The sequence below is a fragment of the Gorilla gorilla genome, chromosome 1 (genome assembly GCF_029281585.2).
Source record: "Gorilla gorilla gorilla isolate KB3781 chromosome 1, NHGRI_mGorGor1-v2.1_pri, whole genome shotgun sequence".
NCBI lineage: Eukaryota > Metazoa > Chordata > Mammalia > Primates > Hominidae > Gorilla > Gorilla gorilla.
This window is the reverse complement of record NC_073224.2, coordinates 85,551,913-85,578,120: the sequence shown is the minus strand read 5'-3', so window position 1 is coordinate 85,578,120 and position 26,208 is coordinate 85,551,913. Positions and strand designations below refer to the sequence as shown.

Here is a 26,208-nt window from a genome sequence, read left to right as displayed (position 1 = left end):
GTCTTTGGAGTTTCAGCTGGAAGAATGCTGGAGGAATACGGAGCTCCTCCCATTTCTCACAGCCACCTCCAACTCTTAAAAACGCTTCCAACTGCCTCCCAGCACACAACCAAGGGAGAAAACTATTCTGTCAAACAGACGGTGCCAAAAGGCAAAAACAAAGGTAAGGATGATCGCTGGGGAAAGAAGCTGAAAAGGAAAAGCTCAGAACTCTAGCTGGAAATTTGGCTCACATCCCTAGTATGTTACTGCATAGTCTGGCTTTGTTGAATGGGTCGCTTTTAAACATTAAAGCTAGATGTAAGCAAGGTTTGCAACAAAGTCCATAAGACAACTCAGCTTTTCTCAAAGGCAAGAAGAGAGCAGGATTTTTGACTGGCTCTTTATTCAATAGTGCTGCTTATTAAATTACCACTGCTACAATGTTTAAAGCCAATTACCTGACCACATCATAAGGATTCTCTTACCGGTTGTCCCAGTTAAGTAATGTTGATTGATCAACTCCTTGACAGGAGCTGATGGCAAAGAAGGTAGCTGTGATTGGAGCTGGGGTCAGTGGCCTGATTTCTCTGAAGTGCTGTGTGGATGAGGGACTTGAGCCCACTTGCTTTGAGAGAACTGAAGATATTGGAGGAGTGTGGAGGTTCAAAGTAAGTGAGATTTTCTTGGGTCTTGAACAGGTTGTGTTGTTATTTCAGGGTGAATCATAGTTACTGATGGGTCATATTGAGAAATTTATTAAACAACTCTGATCAGATTTTATTTCTATTTATTGATGTGGCCATAATGGAACTGAAGTCATAGGCTGGCATCTCTCCCCCAGTCAATACTAACCCAACCCAGGTAGCTGACCCAGGCATGTAAAAGATCTCTTCTTTTGGATTCAGCAATTGTCTTACAGCCCATGCTTTTGTCATTCTTTAATACACTAATATTAGAGAACGTTTTACAAAAATAGAAGTAACAGGGATTCTTCTCAAGATATCACTTCTGTTTCAATTATTAAACCAAATGCTTCTTTACAGACCATGCTCTTATCATTACTATTTTTCTCTGACAAATGAAGCATGTTTGTTTACTGAGATTTATCAATGATATTCTAGTATAACTGCTGTGAAACTCTTTGTTAAATATGTTTAAATTTATTCTATTAATCAAACCAAAATATTGATAATGCTAGTTGTCTGTATTAGTCCATTCTCATGCTGCTATGAAGAAATACTGAGACTGGGTGATTTATAAAGGAAAGAGGTTTAATTGACTCCCAGTTCCACATGGCTGGGGAGGACTCAGGAAATTTACAATCACGGCAGTGGGAAAGAGAGGTGCTGAGCAAAGGGGGAAAAGCCCCTTATAAAACCATCAGATCTCATTAGAACGCACTCACTATCATGAGAACAGCATGAGGGTAGCTGCCCCCTTGATTCAATTACCTCCCCCCGCCAGGTCCTTCCCACGACATGTGGGGATTGTGGGAACTACAATTCAAGATGAGATTTGGATGGGGACACAAAGCCAAACCATGTCACTGTCCTTCAAAATTTGTATAAAAATTAGAAAGTTGCATAGATAGCTATAAGGAGTTACAGTTATTCCTTCCCACAACCTCTCAATAGGTAGTAGCTTACCACCTTCTAGCTGTGAGATCTTGAGCAAGTTATTTACATCCTGTGTTTCAATTTACTCAGTTATAAATGGATATAATAACAGGAAAGTGTGATTATCTCATAGTGCTATTTTGAAGATTAAGGGAGATAATTCATATAAAGAACTTAGATAAGTTATGGACTCATAATAGAGTTCAATAAATGTTAGCTACTAATAATAACTATATATTTTATAGATGAGCAAACTGAAAGTGGAGGAGGTTAAGTGAGATGGCCAGGGCCACACAACTGGAGGAACTGGCCTTCAAACCACGGCCTACGTGACTTCTAAACAGATAAGCCCTGACTTACAACCATGCCCTAACTTGCATTCTTGCTCAAAAAGATTAAACAAAAGTTTAAGTTCAGAACCCAAAACCATGACTTTAGAATTATGTAATCAGGTATCTCTGAGATATTAAAACACATAAGAATATTCCAAATGGGAGCAAAAGGTTTGAATACCTGAAAATCAAACTCATATCAGCAGAGACCATACAAACGGCTCTCACTGCAGGCTGACTAGTTAGGAGGATGGCAAGGTGATCCAGGACCTGCGCGTGCTTTGTCAGTTCAAATTGAATCTCATGCCAACAGGGATCTTTTTTAACATGTAACATTAGGTGTCTCAGGTACACATGACCATAAGCCACACCTGGAGGGTTTCTTTTATTTTCTTTTTAATATTTTTCTGAGACAGGATCCTACTCTGTCGCCCAGGCTACCATGCCCAGCCATGGAGAGTTTCTTAAAGATACTGATTCCTTTGGTTAAACCAGCCACCAAAAAAAAAAAAAAAAAAAAAATACTGATTTGTGGGCACCATCCCAAATCTACGGAATCAAAATCTTCTGGGGGTTTTTAATAAACATCTCAAATGAATCTTATGATAAGACAAATTTGGTAATTGTTACACAAACACCTAATTTAAAAATCTGATCATTCTACTATCTAAACACACTCAGAGTTAATGAGGGAGAAGGGAGAAATTGATTCTTCTGTAAGACAGGTAGCTTTGCAAAAAGGAAAACAGCTTAAATCACATTCATTTCTTATTAAAAGCTGATGATTAATATCATTTTATTTTTTCTGGGATGGTGATATAATATGGTGGTCATTCCTGTCTTAACCAAAGATATTTTTGTCCACTCTAGGTTCACATATAGATTTCAGCTGGAATTTTTTTTTTTTTTTTTTTTTTTTTTTTGCTCCCAGGTAGATTCTTAACCTAAACAAGAAATGTAGAAATTACAGTTGGTCCTTGGTATATGCAGGAGATTGGCTCCACAACCTCCCTCCCCCAGTATACCAAAATCCTTGCATACTCACATCCCACAGATTTATTTTCAGCAAAAGAGATGAAAGTTAGTTTGAATAGTCTGCCAACAATATGATTTGATGAATTCTAGGAAGGTGTTTTCTGCAGTAAAATATTTCTCCAACTATCCTTTTGCCAGTATCTAAAATTTCAGATTAGAGATACCTTCCTATTCACTAGAAAAACTGGATTAAAACCTGATTAATTAGGCTTTATTGAATATTAAAGGTTAAGTATATAACTGTGGAACTTGTAACAGTATCACATTTCAAATTTCTCTTAAAACTATACCCAGTAGAGGAATGTAAAGTATTGTCTCCACTCAACGAAGTCAAAGAGTCCAAAGAGTCTCCCTGCAGAGTGAAACATAAAATAAGTAAAATTTCACAGGCTGCCTGCACTAGGGCTATGTGAGGGTTTTGGTTACCAGGTGACTGGGAGTTTCCAAGAAGGATGCTGGGAGCCCCATGCTCTTCCCTGGGAAACTTTGCCTTTTCACTACTCTACCATCCAGAAGCAATTTTTTAAATGGGTTATTTATTAATTTTTGTATTTACACAACTCCTACTGAGATTACTTAACATATTTGGTGGTGACAAGTTAACAATAAATAAGTAAATTTAAGAATCCTTGTCCTATACCCAACCCAGACAATAGAGTTCCTCCCGACTCTCCAGCACCCCCTAGTGGCACATATGGGCCATGGGACAGGTCGGTAATTAGCATACATTTTTCGTTCTGTTTCCAGCAACGGGAAGCACTTGGCAAGCATCACCTTCTTTTCTTCGCAATACTGCTAGGAAGTATGTATTATGATTATTTACATATTAAGAAGAAATAGTTTTCAGATAAAGAATTTGCTCAGGGGAACATAGGTGGTGGGAGAAAAAAAACGAGGGTTTACAATTTCGGAGCTCTCACACTTAATAACCTTGCTGAAGTATTGATAGAGGAAAACATGATCTTCTTTCAGCCGCTCACCTTCTCTGTTTCCTTTATTGTTCCTAATACCTTGTATTCACGTGGGAGTTACCATGTACATTTTTTTTCCTGTGGGGTTTCTTTTAATATTTGGATTTGGATCTCCTCCTTTTCCAGATGTATATGTTTAGTTATTTTAATTTTCATGTAATACTCTCTAGACATATCTCAATCTTGGTTTTCTTCCTCTAAGTTCAATCTGAAATATCACTTTCTCTCTTAAAATTTGGCTCCCCCAAGATCCAATATTCCAAACATATTGCCAATGAGTGTATACCTTTTACCTTGAAAGCAGCAGAAAAAAAGTGGTAAATACCTGAGCCAGGGAACTTAATTAGGGGATTCTATCAGTGATCAAGGCCAGTGATCAAGGGAGACACCAGCCTAATGAAAGATGACAGAAGATAGCAATACTCTAATAGAGATGTGGTTCACAAAGTTCATTGTGCAGAAGCAGCTAGGGAGAGCTTCTAAAATACAGAAATCTGAGCCCGTCTTTTTAATTTTTTCTTTCTTTTTTTTTTTTTTTTGAGATGGAGTCTTGCTCTGTTGCCCAGGCTGGAGGGCAGTGGCGCAATCTCAGCTCACTGCAACCTCCACCCCCCGGGTTCAAGCGATTTAGCTGGGATTACAGCCTTGTGCCACCACACATCTGGACCCATCTTCTAATGCAACTGGTCCACTGACTGACATTTGGGAATTGCAATTTTGCCTCTAATTGTAGGACAAGGAAGTAAGAAGAGTTTCAATCATATTCAATTCAAGTAACAGAGCAGATAGATGTAAGGTCCATCTGAAAGAGTGAAATGATAGAATCACAGAATATTCTTAAAGAAAGGCAATTTTATTCTTTCTAACTGCTTATGGTAACTACCCATAAAAGCAAAAATATTGATTGGTAAGGGTCAATATAATGATGTTTCACAAAGAAAAAGTTTAATTTGTAAGTTTTGTAATTCACATTTATAATAAATAAATCTGTTTCTGCTTTATAAATGTCCTCACTTGAGTAGATTAAATATTACCCTTATAATCTTCTTTAAACTTACTGTTTACAACCTTTTTATTGTCACGAAGTCAAACATAAACTTCAATTCAGCTCGTGATCAAAAGATCATAAATTCTAAATAAGTGCTATCTGAATTAACTTGGTTTGCTAGAGTTTTCTGACATTCTGAAAATTCTATATTAGAAGAATTCTTTATTATACGATAATTTATGTTAAACAAATTATAGCAAATTCTATACATAAGGAAATTCAGACTATATTTATGCTTAATTATCCAGGCAGTAGTAGTACTTAAGTAAATATGTGAGTTAAATTTATCTGTTTTGAAAACTGTGTCTCTGTCCTCCTCTTGATTGACAATAAACCCTCTGTCTCCACTTTCACATCTCCAAAGTTCAAGAGCATTTTAATACAATATAACAATAAGCTCCATAAAGATATAAACTATGTTTGTACTGTTAGCATCTTATCCCTAAATCCAAGCTCAGGCCCTGGTCAGTTCAAGCATTTGATACATGCTTGTCTATTAAATCAACATTAATCATCTCTTCATAACTAGGAAAACTAGGCCAATTTTACCCAGATTTGTCTAAATACACAGATGCCTACTTCAGCAAACTAAATGTAGAAGGAAGCACATATGAAGACAAGGGGGTCTTTTTTAGCTGCTATTTACCAATTAACCCAACAATAAAAGTTTATCACTTGGCTGGGCGTGGTGGCTCACGCTGGGGCGTGCTGGCTCCCAGCACTTTGGGAGGCTGAGGCAGGCGGATCACCTGAGGTCGGGAGTTCGAGACCAGCCTGACCAAAATGGAGAAACCCCACCTCTACTAAAAATACAAAAATTAGCCAGGCATGGTGGTGCATACCTGTAATACCAGCTACTCAGGAGGCTGAGGCAGGAGAATCACTTGAACCCAAGAGGGGGAGGTTGCAGTGAACCGAGATCATGACATTGCACTCCAGCCTGGGCAACAAGAGCAAAATTCTGTCTCAAAAAAAAAAAGGGATTATCACTTGATCTTCAGAAAAATAGTGAGGTCATTATTGTTTGCTGACAGACTACACAAGTAAAATCTCCCAAAGGCCAGTTTTGCCCTGGCCCTAAAATTACCGTAGGGCCTCAGACATCAAATCAGTTCTTCTCATCACTCAAAATTCCCTTAAAATTGACCTCATAGAGGAGCCAACCACATTTTTAAGCCAAATTGTTGGGTCTTTTAAAAAGTAGCATTTTGGCTGTAGTCTTAGTTTAACTGATTCAAAACTATGGCTGGCTTAGTAAATTTAACTCTAGTGGCCAATAATAACAGAAAAGAGATAAATATTCTTAAGTATGTATTTTGAGCCAGGGATTCTGCTAAGTACTTTATTCACTCTCATTAAAGCCTTGAAACAATTGTTGCATGTTTAAGTTATTAATGAGCCCCATTTTACAGAGGAAAATGAGGAAACTGACCTATGTAACTTGCTCATGGTCACAAGCCATTAAAGGTGGCAGAATTAGGATATCAACCCAGTCGGTGTGACTCCAGAACCCTCCTATTTACTCTATACTACTCGTAAAATTATTTGGTCTTGGGGCTGGGCGCAGTGGCTCATACCTGTAATCCCAGCACTGTAGGGGGTTGAGGTGGGTGGATTGCTTGAGCTCAGGAGTTTTAGACCTGCCTGGGCAACATGGTAAGACCTCATCTCTATAAAAAAAAAAAAAAAAAAAAATACAAAAAATTAGCCAGTGTAGTGGCACGCACCTGTAGTCCCAGCTACTTGGGAGGTTGAGGTGGGAAGATCACCTGAGCCCAGGAGGTTGATGCTGCCGTGAGCCATAATCATGTCACTGCATTCCAGCTTGGGCCACAGAGTGAGACCCTGTCTCAAAAATAATAATAATCTGGTCTTGAGAAAAAATAGTATTTTTTTGCTTCATAAAATATTTTCCATTTTGAGAACTTGATTAAGAAACTCATTGTCTTGCCAATGACATTACATTCAATCATGCTGAAACATCCAGAAATAGTTTACACATCAGTTTGACATCAGTATTATGTAATTTGAAGCCAGTGTTTGAAAATAAAAACACTGTACCGTATTTGTTTATCCAGAGTTCAGATTATTATATCCTTGTATACGAGACAGAAACCCCCTTGTATTCTAGTGCAAACTCTCTTTGGATCTTAATATGTATAGTTAACAATAACACCATACTACATTCTAACTACCTAGAAAGCTAGCATACCTTAACCTGATTAGCTTTTACCAAGTTACTTGAAATTATAGCAAAGTTACCATTTAAATCTTGATTCTGGCCAGGTGCAATAGATGAACCAAGCATGGTGGTGCCTGTAATCCCAGCACTTTTGGGAGGCTGAGGCGGGTGAATCACGAGGTCAGGAGATTGAGACCATTCTGGTTAACACAGTGAAACCATCTCTACTAAAAAATACACACAAAAAAAATTAGCCGGGCGTGGTGGCAGGCACCTGTAGTCCCAGCTACTCGGGAGGCTGAGGCAGGAGAATGCCGTGGACCTGGGAGGCGGAGCTTGCAGTGAGCCAAGATCACGCCACTGCACTCCAGCCTGGGTGACAGAGCGAGACTCTATCTCAAAAAAAAAAAAAAAAAAGATTTGATTGTATCAGTCTACTCACCTTTATCGCTTGACAATGATTGATTTGTGTAAAAGGATTCAAATCAAAATTTGCAAACTCCCTTCCTCCAAAAGTACTCATTTTATAATACTGAAATTCTCTATTATGTTCTCTGCCCAGTGTCCCAGGGTTTATTGGTTTCTAAAGAGGTAGTGGGTATATACAGCCTCCCCAAGGGGAATTTAGGAAGTAAGCTGGTTGTCACAAAGACTGGCATTAAATAGGTAGAGACCTAGGATGCTAATATCTTGCAATGTGCCAAAATAATTGTCCCTGTCCCCAGCCTCATCATTGCCAATATTACCCCTACCCCTCACAGTGAGCGTCACAGGCAGGCAACACAGGCAACACAGGTGTCATCACAGAATGATTGATGGAACACATAGACTGCATTCATTACCTAAACATTGTCGTCACACTGCAGCAACCAAAGACAATCTCATTACCCAGGGGTTAGATGTAGGAAGAGTAAAAAACAAAAAATTTTTGAATGCATAATTATCACTAATTATTTTATTTGATCCTTCAGGAGAATGTGGAAGATGGCCGAGCAAGTATCTATCAATCTGTCGTTACCAACACCAGCAAAGAAATGTCCTGTTTCAGTGACTTTCCAATGCCTGAAGATTTTCCAAACTTCCTGCATAATTCTAAACTTCTGGAATATTTCAGGATTTTTGCTAAAAAATTTGATCTGTTAAAATATATTCAGTTCCAGGTATTGTATTTTTGGGGAAATGGGTTTCTCTGCATTAGTTCAGCTCATATTTAAATAGAAAAGTTACTCTGATAATAATGAAAGCAATTATGAATGAAGTATCCCATTCTAAGTATTTGTTGAAATATAACAGCCTCATATAAAACCCAAAAAGTAGTGTCATTACCCTTGATATTATAGATTATATACATTAATTGAAGAGGAAAATCATCTGTTAAAATTAAAGGTTTGAATAATAATATATTGATGTCAAAACTTTTTTTTTTTTTTCTCCCTGAGACAGAGTCTCACTCTGTTGCCCAGGCTGGAGTGCAGTGGCATGATCTCAGCTCACTGCAACCTCTGCCTTCCAGGCTCAAGTGATTCTCCTGCCTCAGCCTCCAGAGTAGCTGGGATTACAGGCACACATCACCATGCCTGGTTCATTTTTGTATTTTTGGTAGAGACAAGGTTTCACCATTTGGGCCAGGCTGGTCTCGAACTCCTGACCTCAAGTGATCCACCCGCCTCGGCCCCCCAAAGTGCTGGGATTACAGGTGTGAACCACCGCACCCAGCCTCAAAAATTCATTTAAACTAATATCTGTTATCATTGAATACACCTAGCTTCATTTGCCTTGAAAGGACATATACCAAAATTAAATCAATGTTTTGTTTTCTTAGCTTCTTCATAGAAACGGGATTTCTTAGATGTGTATTAAATAAATTCATTGGTCTCTGTTCACACTAGAAGGCTGTGGGAAGTATCTTTGCTTATCATTTTTTTCTGAATGCAATCTCTTACAACCTAAAGATGGCCAGATCATTTTGAAAAACACTTGGAATTACCTTTTCCTGTGCTTCCTCAAAATCGACAAAAAACAATATTTTCATTAAGCATGCTGAATTTTTATCAATGGTCTATACTTTGAGAAATAGCTACTATGCTTAGAAAATAAAATATAAATCACATTTCTTGGCCAGGTGTGGTGATTCATGTTTGTAATCCCAGCACTTTGGGAGGCTGAGGCAGGAAGATCACTTGAACCCAGGAGTCTGAGACCAACCTGGGCAATACAGTGAAAATCTGTCTCTACAAAAAATTTTTAAAAGACTATCCAGGCATGTTGATACCCACCTGTGGTCCCAGCTATTCTAGAGACTGAGAAGGGAGGATCGCTTGAGCCTGGGAGGTCAAGGCTGCAATAAGTGGTGATTGTGCCACTGCACTCCAGCCTGGGCAACAGTGTGAGACCCTGTCTCAAAATAAATAACTAACATTTCTGGATAAATAACTGTTAGTGAGGCTTATTTTTTAATACATCTCATTTTCTTAGTAATTCTAATACTAGGCTTATATAATATCAACTTACAATAGTAAATTTTGATGAAAATTTGTATTTATAAATTCCATTAAAATGTCCAGTTCTACCTAATGTAGTTTTTCACCAATTCCTGGTAGATCTAACTTGTGAATAACAGATTATGTATACCAGAAGGTTTTGTAACTTTGTGCACTTAACTATCAATCTACTTAACAAATATATTGCCTTTTTATTATATATAACTTCTATTCCATTCTTTTAAAGATCATGTTAGAGTCGCAAGGGAGTCATTTCTCTTGGTTATTGTGTTACTGCTACTTTTGTTTCTTGGAGAGTGAAGAGGGGTTGGGAAGACAGGTTTCTGTTTATTGGTCTCTGAGTTGGTGTAAGTCATAGGTGTTAGAGCTCAACTCGAGAAGCAGGCAAACTGTAACAAGCCCTGTTGCTTATGATTGTCAATGTAACCTACATCAGTGCTTCTCAAACTTTAATGTGGACATGAATCACCTGGATATCTTGTTAAAAATGTAGGTTCTAATTTAATAGGTATGGGGTAAGTTCTGAAATTCTGCATTTCTGACAAGCTTCCAAGTGATACTGAAGATCCTGGTCCTCAAATCACATTTTGAATAGCAAGGATCTACAGCACTTAGTTGATATACTACTTTGAACTACCATCTGAAATCTTTTCTTTCATCTGAAAACTGCCCAGATATTTAAAGCCCTTTTACAAGATTTCTACTAATATTCCATATACATTTTTAAATTGAGACAGCTTAAAAATTACCAACCCAGCAGTTGGAAAAATATCTGAAAATCTGAGATATATAAAAGACTAAAATACTTGCAAATGAGAAGCATGCCATTCCTCTAGCATTATAAATTTTGCTTCCATTTGACATAGTTTCTTAATCCAGCAGATATGAAACATTTATGTACAATTTTAAAAATTAACAGACCTCCAGTGAACTACATTTAAAAAAATCAATGAACCAATAAATTATTTTATTCAAATAAGATCATGAACTGTCTTGCTCACATGATGTACTCTGTTTTAAAAATAGCAAATGTTAAAAACTATCATTCAGTGGAATGCTGACCATGCGTCAGGCACTCTGCAAAGTGTTTTGCGTGAAATATCTTCTCTAATACAAAGTCCACAAAGAGGCGGCTACATAAAACGTTCCTGACATGTGCCAATTGCATGATCACTTGAATTATTGGTTTGTTTCCTTGTTCAGATTATCAAATAACAAACAGAGAGAAGTTCTTTAAAAGAAAAGATATATATTTGGTAATAGAGCATTGTAATGAGAATGTACATGCCATGGTAAACTATTTGTGTATTCAGGGAGTTAAAGGAAGACAAAGGTTTTTAAATGGGGAAAAAATACAATTACATAATTGTTTTGAAATAATTATATAAAGAGCAATAACAAGGGTGATGCCAGTCTGAGATTGGACAGTTACTGAGCAGATGTTCTTGTAGAAGTCATTTTTGTGTAAGATTATGATGGTCTTTGTGTAAGGTGGTGGTTTTTGTAGTTTTTGTTATCAGGCACACACCATGAGAAACCGCTCTTTCTGGCCTTTCCCAATTCTATTTGTCGGGTTTCTTAACATTAGTGACTCTATCTAGATTCTGACAGTTTTCATAAGAACTTGCTTTTCTTTTCTCTCTCAAGTCCTTATTCAGTATTCAACACCCTTAACAGATTAGTCCCACTGCTGAGTCAGGCCTCTTGCATGAAGCAGCAATGAGAAGGACACACTTGGCCCATGTTATCCTGGAGTAATTCTCAATGATGCCTTCTCTGTGTTTCTTCAAGACAACTGTCCTTAGTGTGAGAAAATGTCCAGATTTCTCATCCTCTGGCCAATGGAAGGTTGTCACTCAGAGCAACGGCAAGGAGCAGAATGCTGTCTTTGACGCAGTTATGGTTTGCAGTGGCCACCACATTCTACCTCATATCCCACTGAAGTCATTTCCAGGTGAGACCCGCTGGGATTCCCAGCTTTTTGGAGTAGGTTTCCAGGTACTTTATATGTAGTTTGGATTGACAAGCAGGATTCATTGCTGCAACTGGGCAGAACTTGGCTCAATAAGATTGAGACAGAGCTAGAAAGATGAAAGACACCAAACATCATCTTTGTTTCTATTGGCCTCTGAGTCTTCATCACACATAGATCTCAGAGCCAACTTCCTTGGAAGTCACTAAGTCCTTGGCATAATTTTAGAGAATTCACATCAAACTGGTTCTCTGTTGGAGAGGCCCTTTTAGCCATGTGCCTGCGTTGGCCTTTTTCTACCCTGCCAAACACCGAGCCTTTTTCACAGGGCCATGCTGACACACAAGGGGAGAGCTCCTAGAAAGAAATGCTTTGCAAGTTAGTGATGGGGAGAGAAGTGCAGGAATAGAACCCTGCATCCAGCTGTTCTGGTCCACCCAAGTCTTTCCTCAGAGAACACACTTCTTTCCCAAGGCCCTTAGGAAAATATGTAATATAGTGGTTCATAGTCCAGGCCTCATATTAGAATCGCCTGGGGAGCTTCTAAAGCCGTGATGGCCTGGGGACCTACCCCCAAAGATTCAAACACTATGGAGTAGGGTTAGAGCAATGAAAGTTTGCTCAGGTGATTTTAATATACAGTCAGGCTTAAGGCCTGCTCATCTAAAGCAATTGTTCTCAAATAGAGTCACCTGGAGGGCTTTTCAAAGCACAAATTGCTAGGCCCCACCCTCCATATTTCTGATTCAATAGGTGCTATGGCTTGACTGTCCTGTCCAAAACTCATATTGAGATTAATCCCCAATGGGGCAGTATGAAGAGGTGGGGCCTTTAAGAGGTGATTGAGTAGTAAGAGCTCTGCCCTCAAGAATGGATTAAGCCATTTGTGGATAAATAGGTTAATGGATTATTGGGTTACACAGGAGTGGAACTGGTGGCTTTATAAGAAGAGGAAGAGAGACCTGAGCTAGCATGTTAGCATGCTTGGCTCCCTCACCATACAATGCCCTATGCTGCCTTGGGACTCTTCAGAGTCCAAACCAGCAAGAAGGCTCTCAGCAGACGCAGCCCTTCAACCTTGACTTCTCAGCCTCCACAATTGTGTGCCAGAAGAAATAACTTCCTTCCCCTATAAAATATTTGGTTTCAGATATTTTGTTAAAAACAATAGAAGACAAATTAAGACAGTAGCTCTGGCATGAGGCTGAGAATTTGCATTTCTAACACCAGGCAATGCTGATATTGCTGGCCATGTGACCACACTTTGAGAACCAATAATCTAAAGATTCTTTCAAGCAACCCCACCGTCAATGGCAAATACTTTATAAAGTCATGTGTTTCTGAGAAGTGTAAAAGTAGTAACTAGGAAAGGACACAGAGAAGCTTGTCTGTGATTAACCACCAGCAAGTCACTGATTTACACAATATGGAAACCAACTCCTATGTGCCTGGTTTTTAGTTTTAGTTTTTGTTTACTTTTTGAAAATAAGATTGCTAAATTGTATTCTATTACACAATTATAATAACAGCACTTCATAATGTGCTTAAGAAATATTTAAGAGTATCTGATAAGTGATTTTTTTTTTTTTTGAGATGGAGTCTCACTGTCACCCAGACTGGAGTGCAGTGGCACGATCTCAGCTCACTGCAACCTCCACAACCTCCATCTTCCAGGTTCAAGCAATTCTCCTGCCTCAGCCTCCCAAGTAGCTGGGATTACAAGTGCACGACCACCCCTGGCTAATTTTTGTATTTTTAGTAGAGAGAGCTTCATCATGTTGGCCAGGCTGGTTTCAAATTCCTGACCTCAGTTGATCTGCCCGCCTTGGCCTCCCAAAGTGCTGGGATTACAGGCGTGAGCCACCACACCCTGCCTAATATGTGATATTAAAGGGTCAAATGTCATTATATAGTCCAAAATAGTATATAATAGGCAGCCAGAAGACAGTACCTGGTCCTGCTGTGTTCATCACCATTTGTTTGTCTCTGATAGAGACAAACTGCAGCCGTAAGCTGCAGCCTCTGAAATAAAAAATCAATCCCTTTGGTCCTGTTTTTTTGTTTGTTTTTTGTTTTGTTTTGGTGTTGTGACAGTCTCACTCTGTCACCCAGACTGGAGTGCAGTGACGCAATCAGGGGTCACTGCATTCTTTACTTCCCAAGCTCAAGCAATCTTCCCACCTCAGTCACCCGAGTAGCTGGGACCACAGGCATGCACAACCATGCCCAGCTAATCTTTGTATTTTTTGTAGAGACAGGGTTTCACTATGCTGCTCAGGCTGGTCTCAAACTCCTGGGCTCAATCAACCTGCCTAGGCCTCCCAAAGCGCTGGGATTACAGGCCCCACCTGGTCTGGTACCTAGACTTTCTTATGTGCTTTACTCCCGTAGAGAAGAGGCAAAACAAATTATTAACTCCAGAAAGGAAAAGCTGGCAATGCAGTTTTATTGAAATTAGCTTGACATAGTTGCTCTGGAGCGCACAGACTTCTCTCTTCTTCCCCCTGAAGGTATCGAGAGGTTCAAAGGCCAATATTTCCATAGCCGCCAATACAAGCATCCAGATGGATTTGAGGGAAAACGCATCCTGGTGATTGGAATGGGAAACTCGGGCTCAGATATTGCTGTTGAGCTGAGTAAGAATGCTGCTCAGGTGTGATGCTCTCTGCTTACCATGTACCTGGAGGGGAGGAAGTGGGGATGCCATACTGGAGAACCCCAGCCATATAATCGCGGCTCCAATCCTCATTAACTAGTTGGTTGGTAGCACATTGTGGCATCATAGAAAATCTGGAAGTCAAGAAACCACTTTACCTCCTAGCTGTGTCACTAACCAGCCATGAATCCTAGAGTGATTCATTTCACTTCTCTGGGCGATGGCTTCCTCATTTTTAAAATGGGAACTTTTGACCAGATGATTTTCCATATAAGAGGCCTTTCATCAACATGGCTCACTGCAGCCTTTACCTCCTGGGCTCCAATCTTCCTGTCATCTCAGCCTCCTGAGTAGCTGGGACTACAGGCACATGCCACACCACACTCAGCTAATTTTCATATATTTGTAGAGATGAGGGTCTTGCCATGTTGCCCAGGGTAGTCTCAAACTCCTGAACTCAAGCAATCTGCCCGCCTCAGCCTCCCAAAGTGCTGGGATTACAGGCATGCACAACCACATCCAGCCAAGAGGCCTTGTTTCTACCTGGATGTTTAATGAGAGGTTAATCTGTTCATATTCTGGAGGGTGGCTTTTAGAAATTTAGCGCATATTTGAATTATATTTGAAATATAGATAACCTTCAGTTACCCAAATATTATGAAAAGAAAGATTAAATAGACAGTAGGTCTCTCAACTAAAATCATAGATATTTAGGTGCTTCCTGAGGCCTTCTAACCACTGTCATCTTTGCACCTGCTCAGGAATGACACCAGCTGAGCTGCCAAAGAGTCAAACATTCATTACACGATGATGCTGCTGACAGTGGTGGTCAGGAATAGCAAAAAATAAACTCCTTCTGCAAGGACAGACCTAGGCAAAGAAGGGAAAATCACTAAACATCCTTTCCCAAAGTATCCCCTCTCAAGAAGGCCTGAACCAGATGCCCAATCACTCTTACCCTAGCTCTTTCAGCCTGACGTCTCTGGCCACCCAGGGCTTACCATGGCCCTGTGCACAACCAACAAATCATTTCCATCCTAAGTCTTACACTTTCAGGACTCTAGATACCCAGTGGCAAAAGTTACAAGCAAACATGACACCCGCCCAGCAGGTTAATGAAGGGGTTATATTGGGACCTGTCAGAGTCATCTATCAGTCAGTTAGTTAGTGCCAGCCTGGGAACAGAGCAGGTCACTAACACCAGAAAGAGACTTACTAGACCCAATAAGTCTTCACTTTGTGAAAATAAACCTCTTGTCACTTATCACCTCAGTGTGAAGAACAAGTGAGGAGGCAGGAACTGTGACAGCCTGGAGCAGAGCAGAGCTGGAAAATGAGAGTACCAGCTCTAGGCTCTTTCATGCTAGGAATACCCGCAAAGCCTTAGGAACAGTGTGTAATGGGGCAGTATGTGAGGAGCTAATATACCAGTCAGCCAAGTGAAGATCCATCCTAGACTACTGCATGTTGTCAGACCAGTGATTTGGATTTAGATCTCTTCATTCCAAAGATATCAAATCTTAGATGGCAAGAACCAGTTCCTTGTATGGGTCTTGCCCTACAGAAAGACTTATGGTGCGAGATTCAATATTAAGAAACTACCTTGGCTCTATTTGCATGCCTTACAGCTCCTTAAACAATCTTTTGCACAGAGTGCAAAAGACTTTGTTTCCATCTCCCTCTATCAGTGTAAATGCCACTAGATGCCCCCTTTTTAGGAGGTACTTCACTTTGAGGTCAATCATCTTTAAAACAGAGCCTCAGTAAATTCTGGGGCTATGCATGTGATACATCACCTACATAATAGATTCCTCCTAAATATAATGTTATAATCATACATTTCCAGGATTATAATCATTCATCTGCACTAATCTCTTCAATATTTATTAGAGTAACAACATAAATCTATAACTATAATAAAACCTCTTACACAGAGTAATATACTCTCAAGCCTTCTGTGAAAACACTAACCAGAGACTTTACAGGAGCTATACATGCTAGGAACGGAACTAGGCGCATCTGCAAAACTTGAAATTACAACCTGAACTCACCAAAATTCTGAGTGTGCACTGCTCTGTTAAAAGAAATTCACCTTCATAAGGATACAGCACCCTCTACCACAATCCAAAAGCACTACTCAAGATCATATGGGATGGTGCTGCATCGTTGTATTAGCCCATTCTCAATGCTGCTATGTAGACATAACCGAGACTGGGTAATTTATAAAGAAAAGAGGTTTAATTGACTTACAGTTTGGCACGGCTGGGGAAGCCTCAGGAAACTAAGAATCATGACGGAATGCACCTCTTTACAAGGCTGCAGGAGAGAGAATGAGAGCGAAGAGGGAACCCCTTATAAAACCGTCAGATCTCGTGAGAACTTACTCCCTATTAGGAGAACAGCATGGCAGAAACCTCCCCCATGATTGAATTATCTCCACCTGGTCCTGCCCTTGACACGTGGGGATTATTACAATTTAAGGTGAGATGTGGGTGGGGACACACAGCCAAACCATATTAGTCATTTACATACTTCTGACCAAAAACCAAATCTCTGGCCTTTGACCTAAAACATGCGTCTCAGAGAAAGCAGCCTGAGCCTAAATCCTCATGTTTCTCTCACTGTTGCAGCTAGTGTCACTAAGGCAGGTTAGACCACCCTGCTGTAGGGAGGGTCACAACAGAAAATCAGTGAATCAAACAGGCAGAGCATTCCATTTGAAACATGGTTTGCTCCTGAGAAAGAAGAGGGGACAGTAAGTAATGGAAAGAGACACTAATGAAAATATTTTTGTATCTAATATCTAATCAAAGTATTGCCAAGTCAGCCTATAAGGGCAACGGCAGGAGAAATTCAGAACATAGGTATATACCACACACAGACCAGCAATATAGGAATGCTTGGTATAGGTGCTACTTCACAAGCTAGGAATGTAAGGCCCATCCCCGCAAAATTTGTCTCCAAATTCTGGTTTACTCCAGACATAAGGCACTGTATGAAACTCCTCTCTTCCAGCCTAACTTTATAACATAACAGTTAGCAGTACTTATCACTTGCCAGGCAATATTTCAAGTACTTTATATATACCACCTCATTTAATCTACACAAGAATGCCATGAGGTAGGTACTGTTAATACCCCCATTTTACAGAGAGAGAAACTGAGGCACAGAGAGATTGAAATAATTCAACCATGGCAACACAGATTGAAATAGTTCACCCACAGTAGTGTGATTGGGATTCAAACCCAAGCAGTCTGTATCCAAACCTCTCAAGTAAATTGGTTACCTTGCAAGTGACTCTTATGTGTATCAAGTATAGCCTTAAACAAAAACTTATTGCATGGTATGTAAAAACTTAAAAAGCAGTTCAAGTATGCATTTGGCCAATGGGGGAGTAACAGCAAACACAGCAAAATATACATTTGAAAAGAGATTAAATGTACATTTTGGAAACAAGGGAAATCTTAGTAAACAAGGTAAAGAATACATCTGAAAGAGGATTCAGATATGCACTTTAAGAGAAAGAGAATCACAGTATAAGTTCAGAGTTTTTAACTTTTAAAATACATTACAGGCACTGTGTCTCATGCCTGTAATCCCAGCACTTTGGGAGGCTGCAGCAGGAGGATTGCTTAAGCCCAGAAATTTGAGACCGACCTGGGCAACATAATGAGACCGTCTCTACAAAAAAATTGTTCGAATTAGCTGGATGTGGTGGTACATGTCTGATACTGAGGTGGGAGGATCACTTGAGCCTGGGAGGTCGAGACTGCAACGAGCTATGACTGCACAAATGCAGTCCAGCCTAAGTGACAGAGCAAGACCCTGTCACACACACACACACACACACACACACACAATAAAGTCTTTTAAGTATGGAAGGAAGATTATTTCCCTTTCCCTTGTTATTCTCCATCCAGGGATATTCAGATGCATATACACTTATACTTGTGTAGTCACTAGGCTATAATCACACATTTCCAAGGATTATAATCATTCTACCTGCACTATAGAAGAAACTTAGGTGAGTGGAAAACATGAGAGGAGGGAGGGAGGAACTTTCTCTTAAGGAGCAGCAAACCACAACTGTAAACATGGGAAAGACTTGTGGATTTTATCATCAGAGTTAGCCCAAAGACTTTCTCATGTCTCCATGAAGTTCTCAAGATTTTGTTGCAGTCTTCCCGCATCAGTGTAAATGCCACTGGGTACCCCTATTTAGGAGGTACTTTACATTGAGGTCTATCATCTGTAAAACAGAACCTCTGTAAATTCTGGGGCTACACATGTGATACATGACCTTCATAGTAGATTCCTCCTAAATGGGACAATGCCCTAATTTAAACTGCATTTCTTTTTGCTTGCCAGGTTTTTATCAGCACCAGGCATGGCACCTGGGTCATGAGCCGTATCTCTGAAGATGGCTATCCTTGGGACGCGGTGTTCCACACCCGGTTTCGTTCTATGCTCCGCAATGTACTGCCACGAACAGCTGTAAAATGGATGATAGAACAACAGATGAATCGGTGGTTCAACCATGAAAATTATGGCCTTGAGCCTCAAAACAAGTAGAGTTATTTTGCTTTTTTAATGGTATACTCGTTGGTGAGCAAAGTTGTCTGAAGGTGTCTCCCTTAACAAAGATTCAAATTGCTAACACGGTAGTTAAAACTACAATCTAACAATATGAGTATCTTATAGGTCCTGGAGTTTAGGTTCTAAATTTGTTCTGTATGCCTTTAAAAAATACTTAAGAAGATGAAGCACAAGTGTTATAAGCTGCTCCAGAAAGCAAAACTAGGGGAGAACTTTCTAATACCCAGAGTTATCTAACATTGGAGAAAACTGTTTCAAGAGATTACGACCTGCCTTTCAGAGGGGTGTGGTGGGAAACATGTAATTCTCCATCTAATAATTTATGCTTTGCTAACCCTATAGCATGAAGGTTCTTCCCATGGGAAACCTTTGAAAACACATTCCTTTTTCTTTGCTAAAAGACAAATCTCTGTTGACGTCAAAGTTATATGCCAGTGATTTAAGCACAAGCAAATGTTATGAATGGTTCTTTTGCTTTAGTTGTTACAGGCTTCTTCCCTTAAAAAAACAGAAGAGCTTTAGAATCTTTTAACAAATGCCTGCCATGCAACTACCATATTCTAAGATCTGACATAAGTGCCATGTATCGTCTATTAAAAAAAGAAAAAGAAAATGTTCTCAAATCTACAAAAAAAATAAGCGGACTTTGCACCAACATCCATGCTATTACTAACAGGGACTCCATGGATATTTGGGATTAACAAATATCACCAAATCTAATTTTATACATTAATTTTCACATTGATCCCTTCATAGATTTCAAAACTAGTGGAAATTTAGCAAATTTTTTCTTATGATCAAATAGGGGTTAAATAAAACAGCAAAATAATAAAAGCTAGATAGCATGAAAAAGGTTAAAAACAGAAATGGTATAATAACCACCATAATACTTGGGGATTGACCAAGGCACAGGCATTTTGTCTAAGCCCTTGGGGATGCTTCCTTCCTTAAAATCTCTTTCACTCACGTTGCCTACATGTTTTCCCTTATTTATTGACAGGAGATATTTGTGACATAAGAATTAAGTCAGAAAATAAGGATTTGCACAGACAACCAGTTAAGTTAGAGTTTTACAGTATTTGAAAAGCCCTTTTATTTTCAGAGCCGTACCCCAAAAATATCAAGAGGGTTCAAGATTCCTCAGCAAATGATCCTTCAGAATGTTTTTCTTCTGTATGTCTCAGATACATTATGAAGGAACCTGTACTAAATGATGATGTCCCAAGTCGTCTACTCTGTGGAGCCATCAAGGTGAAATCTACAGTGAAAGAGCTCACAGAAACTTCTGCCATCTTTGAGGATGGAACAGTGGAGGAGAACATTGATGTCATCATTTTTGCAACAGGATATAGTTTCTCTTTTCCCTTCCTTGAAGATTCACTTGTTAAAGTAGAGAATAATATGGTCTCACTGTATAAATACATATTCCCCGCTCACCTGGACAAGTCAACCCTCGCATGCATTGGTCTCATCCAGCCCCTAGGTTCCATTTTCCCAACTGCTGAACTTCAAGCTCGTTGGGTGACAAGAGTTTTCAAAGGTAAGTGTGTAGGCAGGTGAGTGGCTAAGCGTTTCAGATCTGGTGAAGTTTATCAATAATGGTAAGAAGGTTGCCTGAGATAAAAAGGTTGCCAAGAAAAAGTTTGACAACCTTGGCTGCTCTCACAAGACTAACATTCTAAAAAGTTACTGGAGAATTCAAAGAAAAACAAATACAGGAATTTAGTAATAATAAATACCTGCAATCATCCTTTTAAAATATTAGACAGTCAAGAGAATTTCAACTGGCATAAAGCTAAGTGCATATTAACTTTTCTTTGAATCGTGAGAGATAAGTTTAAGAAAAAGATCTGTCTCCTGGTTTTACCTATGTGTTGTTTAAAAATTCCTCAGCATATCTGCAAATCAATTTAACTCTTAATACTTGAGCAGCTCAACCTCACAAATCCCTACAAGTTATAAAATTATTAAAAGGTTTCTTTCTGGGTGTCTGTGTAGCACTTCATACCCCTCAGAACGGTGTTACCTCCCTGCCTCCAGGGTTCAATTCTGTTCAGCAAAAGCTTACTGAATACCTTGCCCTGTGCTGGGAACTGGTGGGACAGAGAGAAATTTAAACAGATCATTTCAACATAACATGACAAATGCTTTGATTGAGTAATATATGGAGTGCTCAGGGAAGGAGAGAAAGGGCACTTATCACGGTAGAATAAGGGAAGGGCACATGATAAAGGAAAACGTCCTGGATAACTGCATTTCTCAGGCACAGAAAAGGGGATTGCCTGAACAAAAGCATAGAGTCAATGATGCATATGGAAAGGCACATGCTATTTGACATTGCTAGAGCATGACATATGAGGCAGAGAGAGATGAGCCATTACTCTTGGAGAAGAACGAGACAGGACACAGGAATTTTGTAAGACATGCTATGGAGCTTAGATTATAAATTATAGATCAGTTCTTCCCAAATATGGCTACACATGAAAATCATCTGATGGATCCTTAGGGACCCTGATTAAGTAAGACTGGCCAAGGGACCTGGAATCTGCATTTTAGAAAGCTCTTCAGCCCGGGGCACCAATGAAGGGTTATAAGCAAGGAACAGGCATTAGCAGATTTACACTTCAGACAGATTGTTTCAGCAGTAGTGTGGAATATAGATTTGAAAGTGGGGAAAGACTACAGCCTCAGGGATGAAAGAGAATGCTACTGAAATAGCCTATGCTAAAATATGATGCATCCTGGGCCAGGGCAGAGATACAAAGTGGAAAGGAAGCCACAAATGTGAGAAATCATTAAGGGAAAAATCAGCATGACATTACGATTGGTTCAATGTGGGAAAGTCAGAGAAATAGAGAGGAATCAAGGAGGACTTACAGACCCCTGGCATTGGAAACCAGGTGGACAGTAGTGCTGTGAATACAGAGGGGGTGTGCAGAAAATGATGCAAGTCTTGACAGGAGGGCTTCAGTGAGGAGCTCAGGTCTGGACTACTTGAACATGAGATGTCTGATGACTCTAGGCAAGGGGACTTGACCATATTTCAACACATCCAAAGCTCAGGGGACACTTGTGGGCAGGCGATGGAGTCATGAGCACACAGTAATAACTTCTGCATCAATCTTTCCCTATCTCTACTGCCCTACTCTCATCTCTCACCAGGTTTATTTCAACAGCCTCTTTACTGGTCTCCCCAGCTTTGGGCTTGCTTCCCTGGAGTCCATTTTCCTAAATTCAGCAGCCAGACAGATCTTTCCAAAAAATAAATCTGATCTTCTCACTTCATTCAGAATACTCTTCCACTGATTTGATTTGGGGCCTCCTGTCACCTTCAGGATAGAGCCCAAACCAATAGTCATGGCTGCCAGGCTCCCAGACACACTTCCCTTTTCCAGCCTCTTCTCTTGGCCCTCTCCACTTGTAGTCCATGCCGTAGACTGTGCACCCTGGACAGTGTCACATAGAGTGCTATGGGGGTGGCACCCCCTGAAGTTCAACAGCACGGAAGCCCTGACTGGTATGACATGGTTCAATGTCCAGAGTTTAATTTTAAGAATCAACAACTAGACAAAGTAATGATATTGACTCAAACTTACTATTCAAACCAACCTTTTATTTCTTAGGCTTGTGTAGCCTGCCCTCAGAGAGAACTATGATGATGGACATTATCAAAAGGAATGAAAAAAGAATTGACCTGTAAGAATTTTTTTTAATTCTTTACATGAAGCAGTGTTTCTCAAAGTACAGTGATCTAACTACTTACAAGAACCGCCTAGCTGCCTGATAAAATGCAAATTTCTGGGCTATAGCCCAGATGATTGAATCAGAAACTCCGTGTGTGAGTCTAAAAATTTGCATTTTTATCTTCTTCCTAAGCGATTCTTATACATACTAGGTTAAGAACCAAATACTTAAAGATAAGAATTGTACCAAATCAGAGCACTTTTCCTTGGCTTAATTTCATTTCAGTTTTATATGATGCCTATGTCAGATTCCATAACTTCTCAAGCCACCTACACTCTGTGGTTAGAGAGGGAATGGGATGAGACAGTGGTGGTGATAGTAGCTTGAATAGCTGTGAAAAGTTAGAGAATCCCCATCAAAATAAATTAGGAAGGGGTTGGTGTGAAGGTTCAAGGATTTGTACTTTGTGATGAGGTAAAATGAGGTTCAACAGTGATCGAGTACCCTTGGAAAGTTGATTTGGGGCTTACATCAGGTGTAAGGAGTTTTCTCATGTTCAAATTCAAATTTACCTAAGATTGATTGAGTATCTACTATATGCCATCCAGACTCCCAGGTACTTTAGTAATTTAACAAGCAAATATTAAGCATCTCCTTTGAGCAAGACACCAAGCTATGCTTTCATATGCATTATCTCATGAATTCCTGCAGCCGCCCTGGCTAGCATGTACTTGCCTGGAGATTTGCCATTGCTTAAAAAATGCCAAACAATGGTTACCAATCTTGTCACATTTCTAGAGCATCCATGAATTCATGGCTCTTTATTGGAGGGCGTATTCTCAATCTGAGATATGAGCCTCCTGGTATGATAAACTCAAACTTTCCACCAGAGATTCATTGAAAACTCATTCACATATTCACTCATTCCTTCATTCCTTTAGCAGTTTTGAATGCCTAATATTCTAGAAAACTTAGAACATTCTGTGAATATTCCCTTTTTACTTTCTTCACTAAGGTTTGGAGAAAGCCAGAGCCAGACGTTGCAGACCAATTATGTTGACTACTTGGACGAGCTCGCCTTAGAGATAGGTGCGAAGCCAGATTTCTGCTCTCTCTTATTCAAAGATCCTAAACTGGCTGTGAGACTCTATTTCGGACCCTGCAACTCCTATCAGTATCGCCTGGTTGGGCCTGGGCAATGGGAAGGAGCCAGAAATGCCATCCTCACCCAGAAACAAAGAATACTGAAGCCACTCAAGACTCGGGCCCTGAAGGATTCATCTAATTTCTCAGTTTCTTTTCTGTTGAAAATCCTGGGCCTTCTTGCTGTTGTTGTGGCCTTTTTTTGCCAACTTCAATGGTCCTAGTCAGCATAATGCTTTGGGCTTTATTATCTTGTCAGTCACTACCTCCTAAAGAAAAAACAAAAGGCTAGAAGAAAAAACATTACATTCATGTTCTAATTATAGATTTTAGAGTTAGGTAGTACAGGTAAGGGGGAAATTGTAAAGAATTAGCAGAATTAGGCATATGTACAAAACCAAAATTTTGTCATGAAATTTTGCCTTTCCACGCTTCCCTCAGTTCACCAAAGTTACCAAAATGTAAAATAAAATAAGACTGGCTCAGGTAAGTAGTGCTGCCAACCCTGATATAGGGGAGTTGTATGGAAAAATAGTAGAATTACACAGCATGAAAAGCAGCCCATGGTTTAAATTATTGGACAATTTAAATTGTGGGTAAATATTTAAAACTCCTGAACAATATTTCTGATGGTCTTCTATCCACCCTACTTGGTAACAAAGTTCTCAGATGTTAGGTCATGTTTCATTTGCTCAGTCGGGGATCACTCAAAACTATTAGACAAAAAAGTGAGAGGCTAGATTTAGAAAACATCAGTGATACTCAGATGAACTTTTAGGACCTCATATTAAGAGCTAAGCAAATGGCCACATTTCCTATATTTTGACAGAGATACTGCTGGAAAAATTAAAATTAAAATGCCATAATAGCTACCTAACAAATATATATGTTTAATGTTTATCATAGGCCAGACATTGTGCTATGTGCACATCATATGTATTATTTCATTTAATTCTCACAACAATTCTGTGAGATGGTTACAGCTATTATAGTCATTTCACAGATGATGAAACTGAGATTCAGAGCAGCTGATCTTGTGAGGCAGCTGGAATTGGAACTCAGATTTGTTGAACTCTAGAACTAAAGATCATAATGTTGTCTTGTAATATATTTATTTACAAAACACTTCATTATTTATAAAGAATTTACTAACAGTTTATCTTATTTATACTCATATATCTGCTACTTTGGAAGGCCCTTTACATAGAAAACAGCATTCTTTTTGCCAAATATGACCAAATTACTTTTATTTATAATTTTTGATTTATATTTCAGCTAGATCTAAAAAGCATCTGAAGGAATTTACAATGAAAGATACCTATGCAATAACATTTAGGATAATCTTTGACATTTTGGAAAAATAAGAATTGAGGAAAAAAAGTGTATCTTCCAAGTAGATGCAAAGCATTATAATGATTGACACTTGTATCTAACTCCAGTCTTACAGATAACCAAGGCAGAAAGCTAAATAAACAATATGTAACCTCTAACATTTGGTAAAAGGAAGTATACTGGTCTGTTAGGAGAGACAAACTTTTTTTAGAATTGAAGTCTGAAACAAACAAAAGCAATTCAATGTCAGTAGACATTAAGCAACATAATAGACAAACATCTCCTAAGGGAACATTTGTTACAGCTGCTCCTTCCCTGAACTGTGCTTTGGAAGATAAGCTCTGTCCTGAGTCCAAACCAAGCCCTTCCAAGACAGAACAAAGGTCGGAGATGTTGAAGATTCCAGCAAATTTCTCCTCTTATTTCTACCAAGCCTTTGTGAACATTGCTCTTCATTTTGGCCTGTACTTCTCCCTCAGGGACGTAGAACAATGGAATGTCAGTCAGTCTCTGTAGTTAAAACTTTTTCATTAAAATTCACTTAAGTTACACCAGGATTTACAGGCAAGATTTTTTTTTCATTGCTCCCATAAGCAAATTTGTTTTAAAATAATTGTAAATGAGGTATATACTTAGTTCTTGGTTAAAAAATATACTGCTTTGTTAAGTATTAAAGATTATTTGTAAGTCATTGTATTAATAATACTAATAAAATTTATCAAGCCTTTATAGCAAGGGTCAGTGAATTACCACTGCCTGTGGGCCAAATCTAGCTCACTATCTGTTTTTGTAAATAAAATTTTATAATAGTACACAGCCACACTCATTCATTTATTTTCTGTGGTTGCTTTCAAGCTACAATTGTAGAGTTGGGTAGTCGCAACAGAACCTGTGTGGCCCACAAGGCTAAAATATTTACATTCTCACCCATTACAGAAAAAGTTTGATAATTCCTGCTTTATAATATGTAAGGCATTGTCCCATTTTGCATAACTTGCCTTATTTCATCATTATCACTACCCATTTAGTAGCTATGGCTGTTATCTTACTTCTACAGTGGAAGAGATTGAAAAGCATTTGTCAGGTTAATGCTAAATCAGTGCGGAAACATAGCTCCACTAGGAAAATATTATTAAATTTATATCCCTAAAATTTTTA

General features: G+C 39.1%; 1 protein-coding gene across 1 annotated transcript; it reads left to right on the top strand.

The window, feature by feature from the left end:
* On the top strand, positions 1-25,860 carry FMO2 (flavin containing dimethylaniline monoxygenase 2). Its single transcript, XM_004027891.5, has 9 exons — positions 1-163; positions 513-650; positions 8,138-8,326; positions 11,459-11,621; positions 14,150-14,292; positions 18,664-18,863; positions 20,076-20,431; positions 22,515-22,587; positions 23,591-25,860. The coding sequence occupies exons 2-9, from the start codon at positions 519-521 to the stop codon at positions 23,940-23,942; spliced, it is 1,608 nt and encodes a 535-aa protein (XP_004027940.3). The 5' UTR covers positions 1-163; positions 513-518; the 3' UTR covers positions 23,943-25,860.
* The last annotated feature ends 348 nt before the right edge of the window (positions 25,861-26,208 follow it).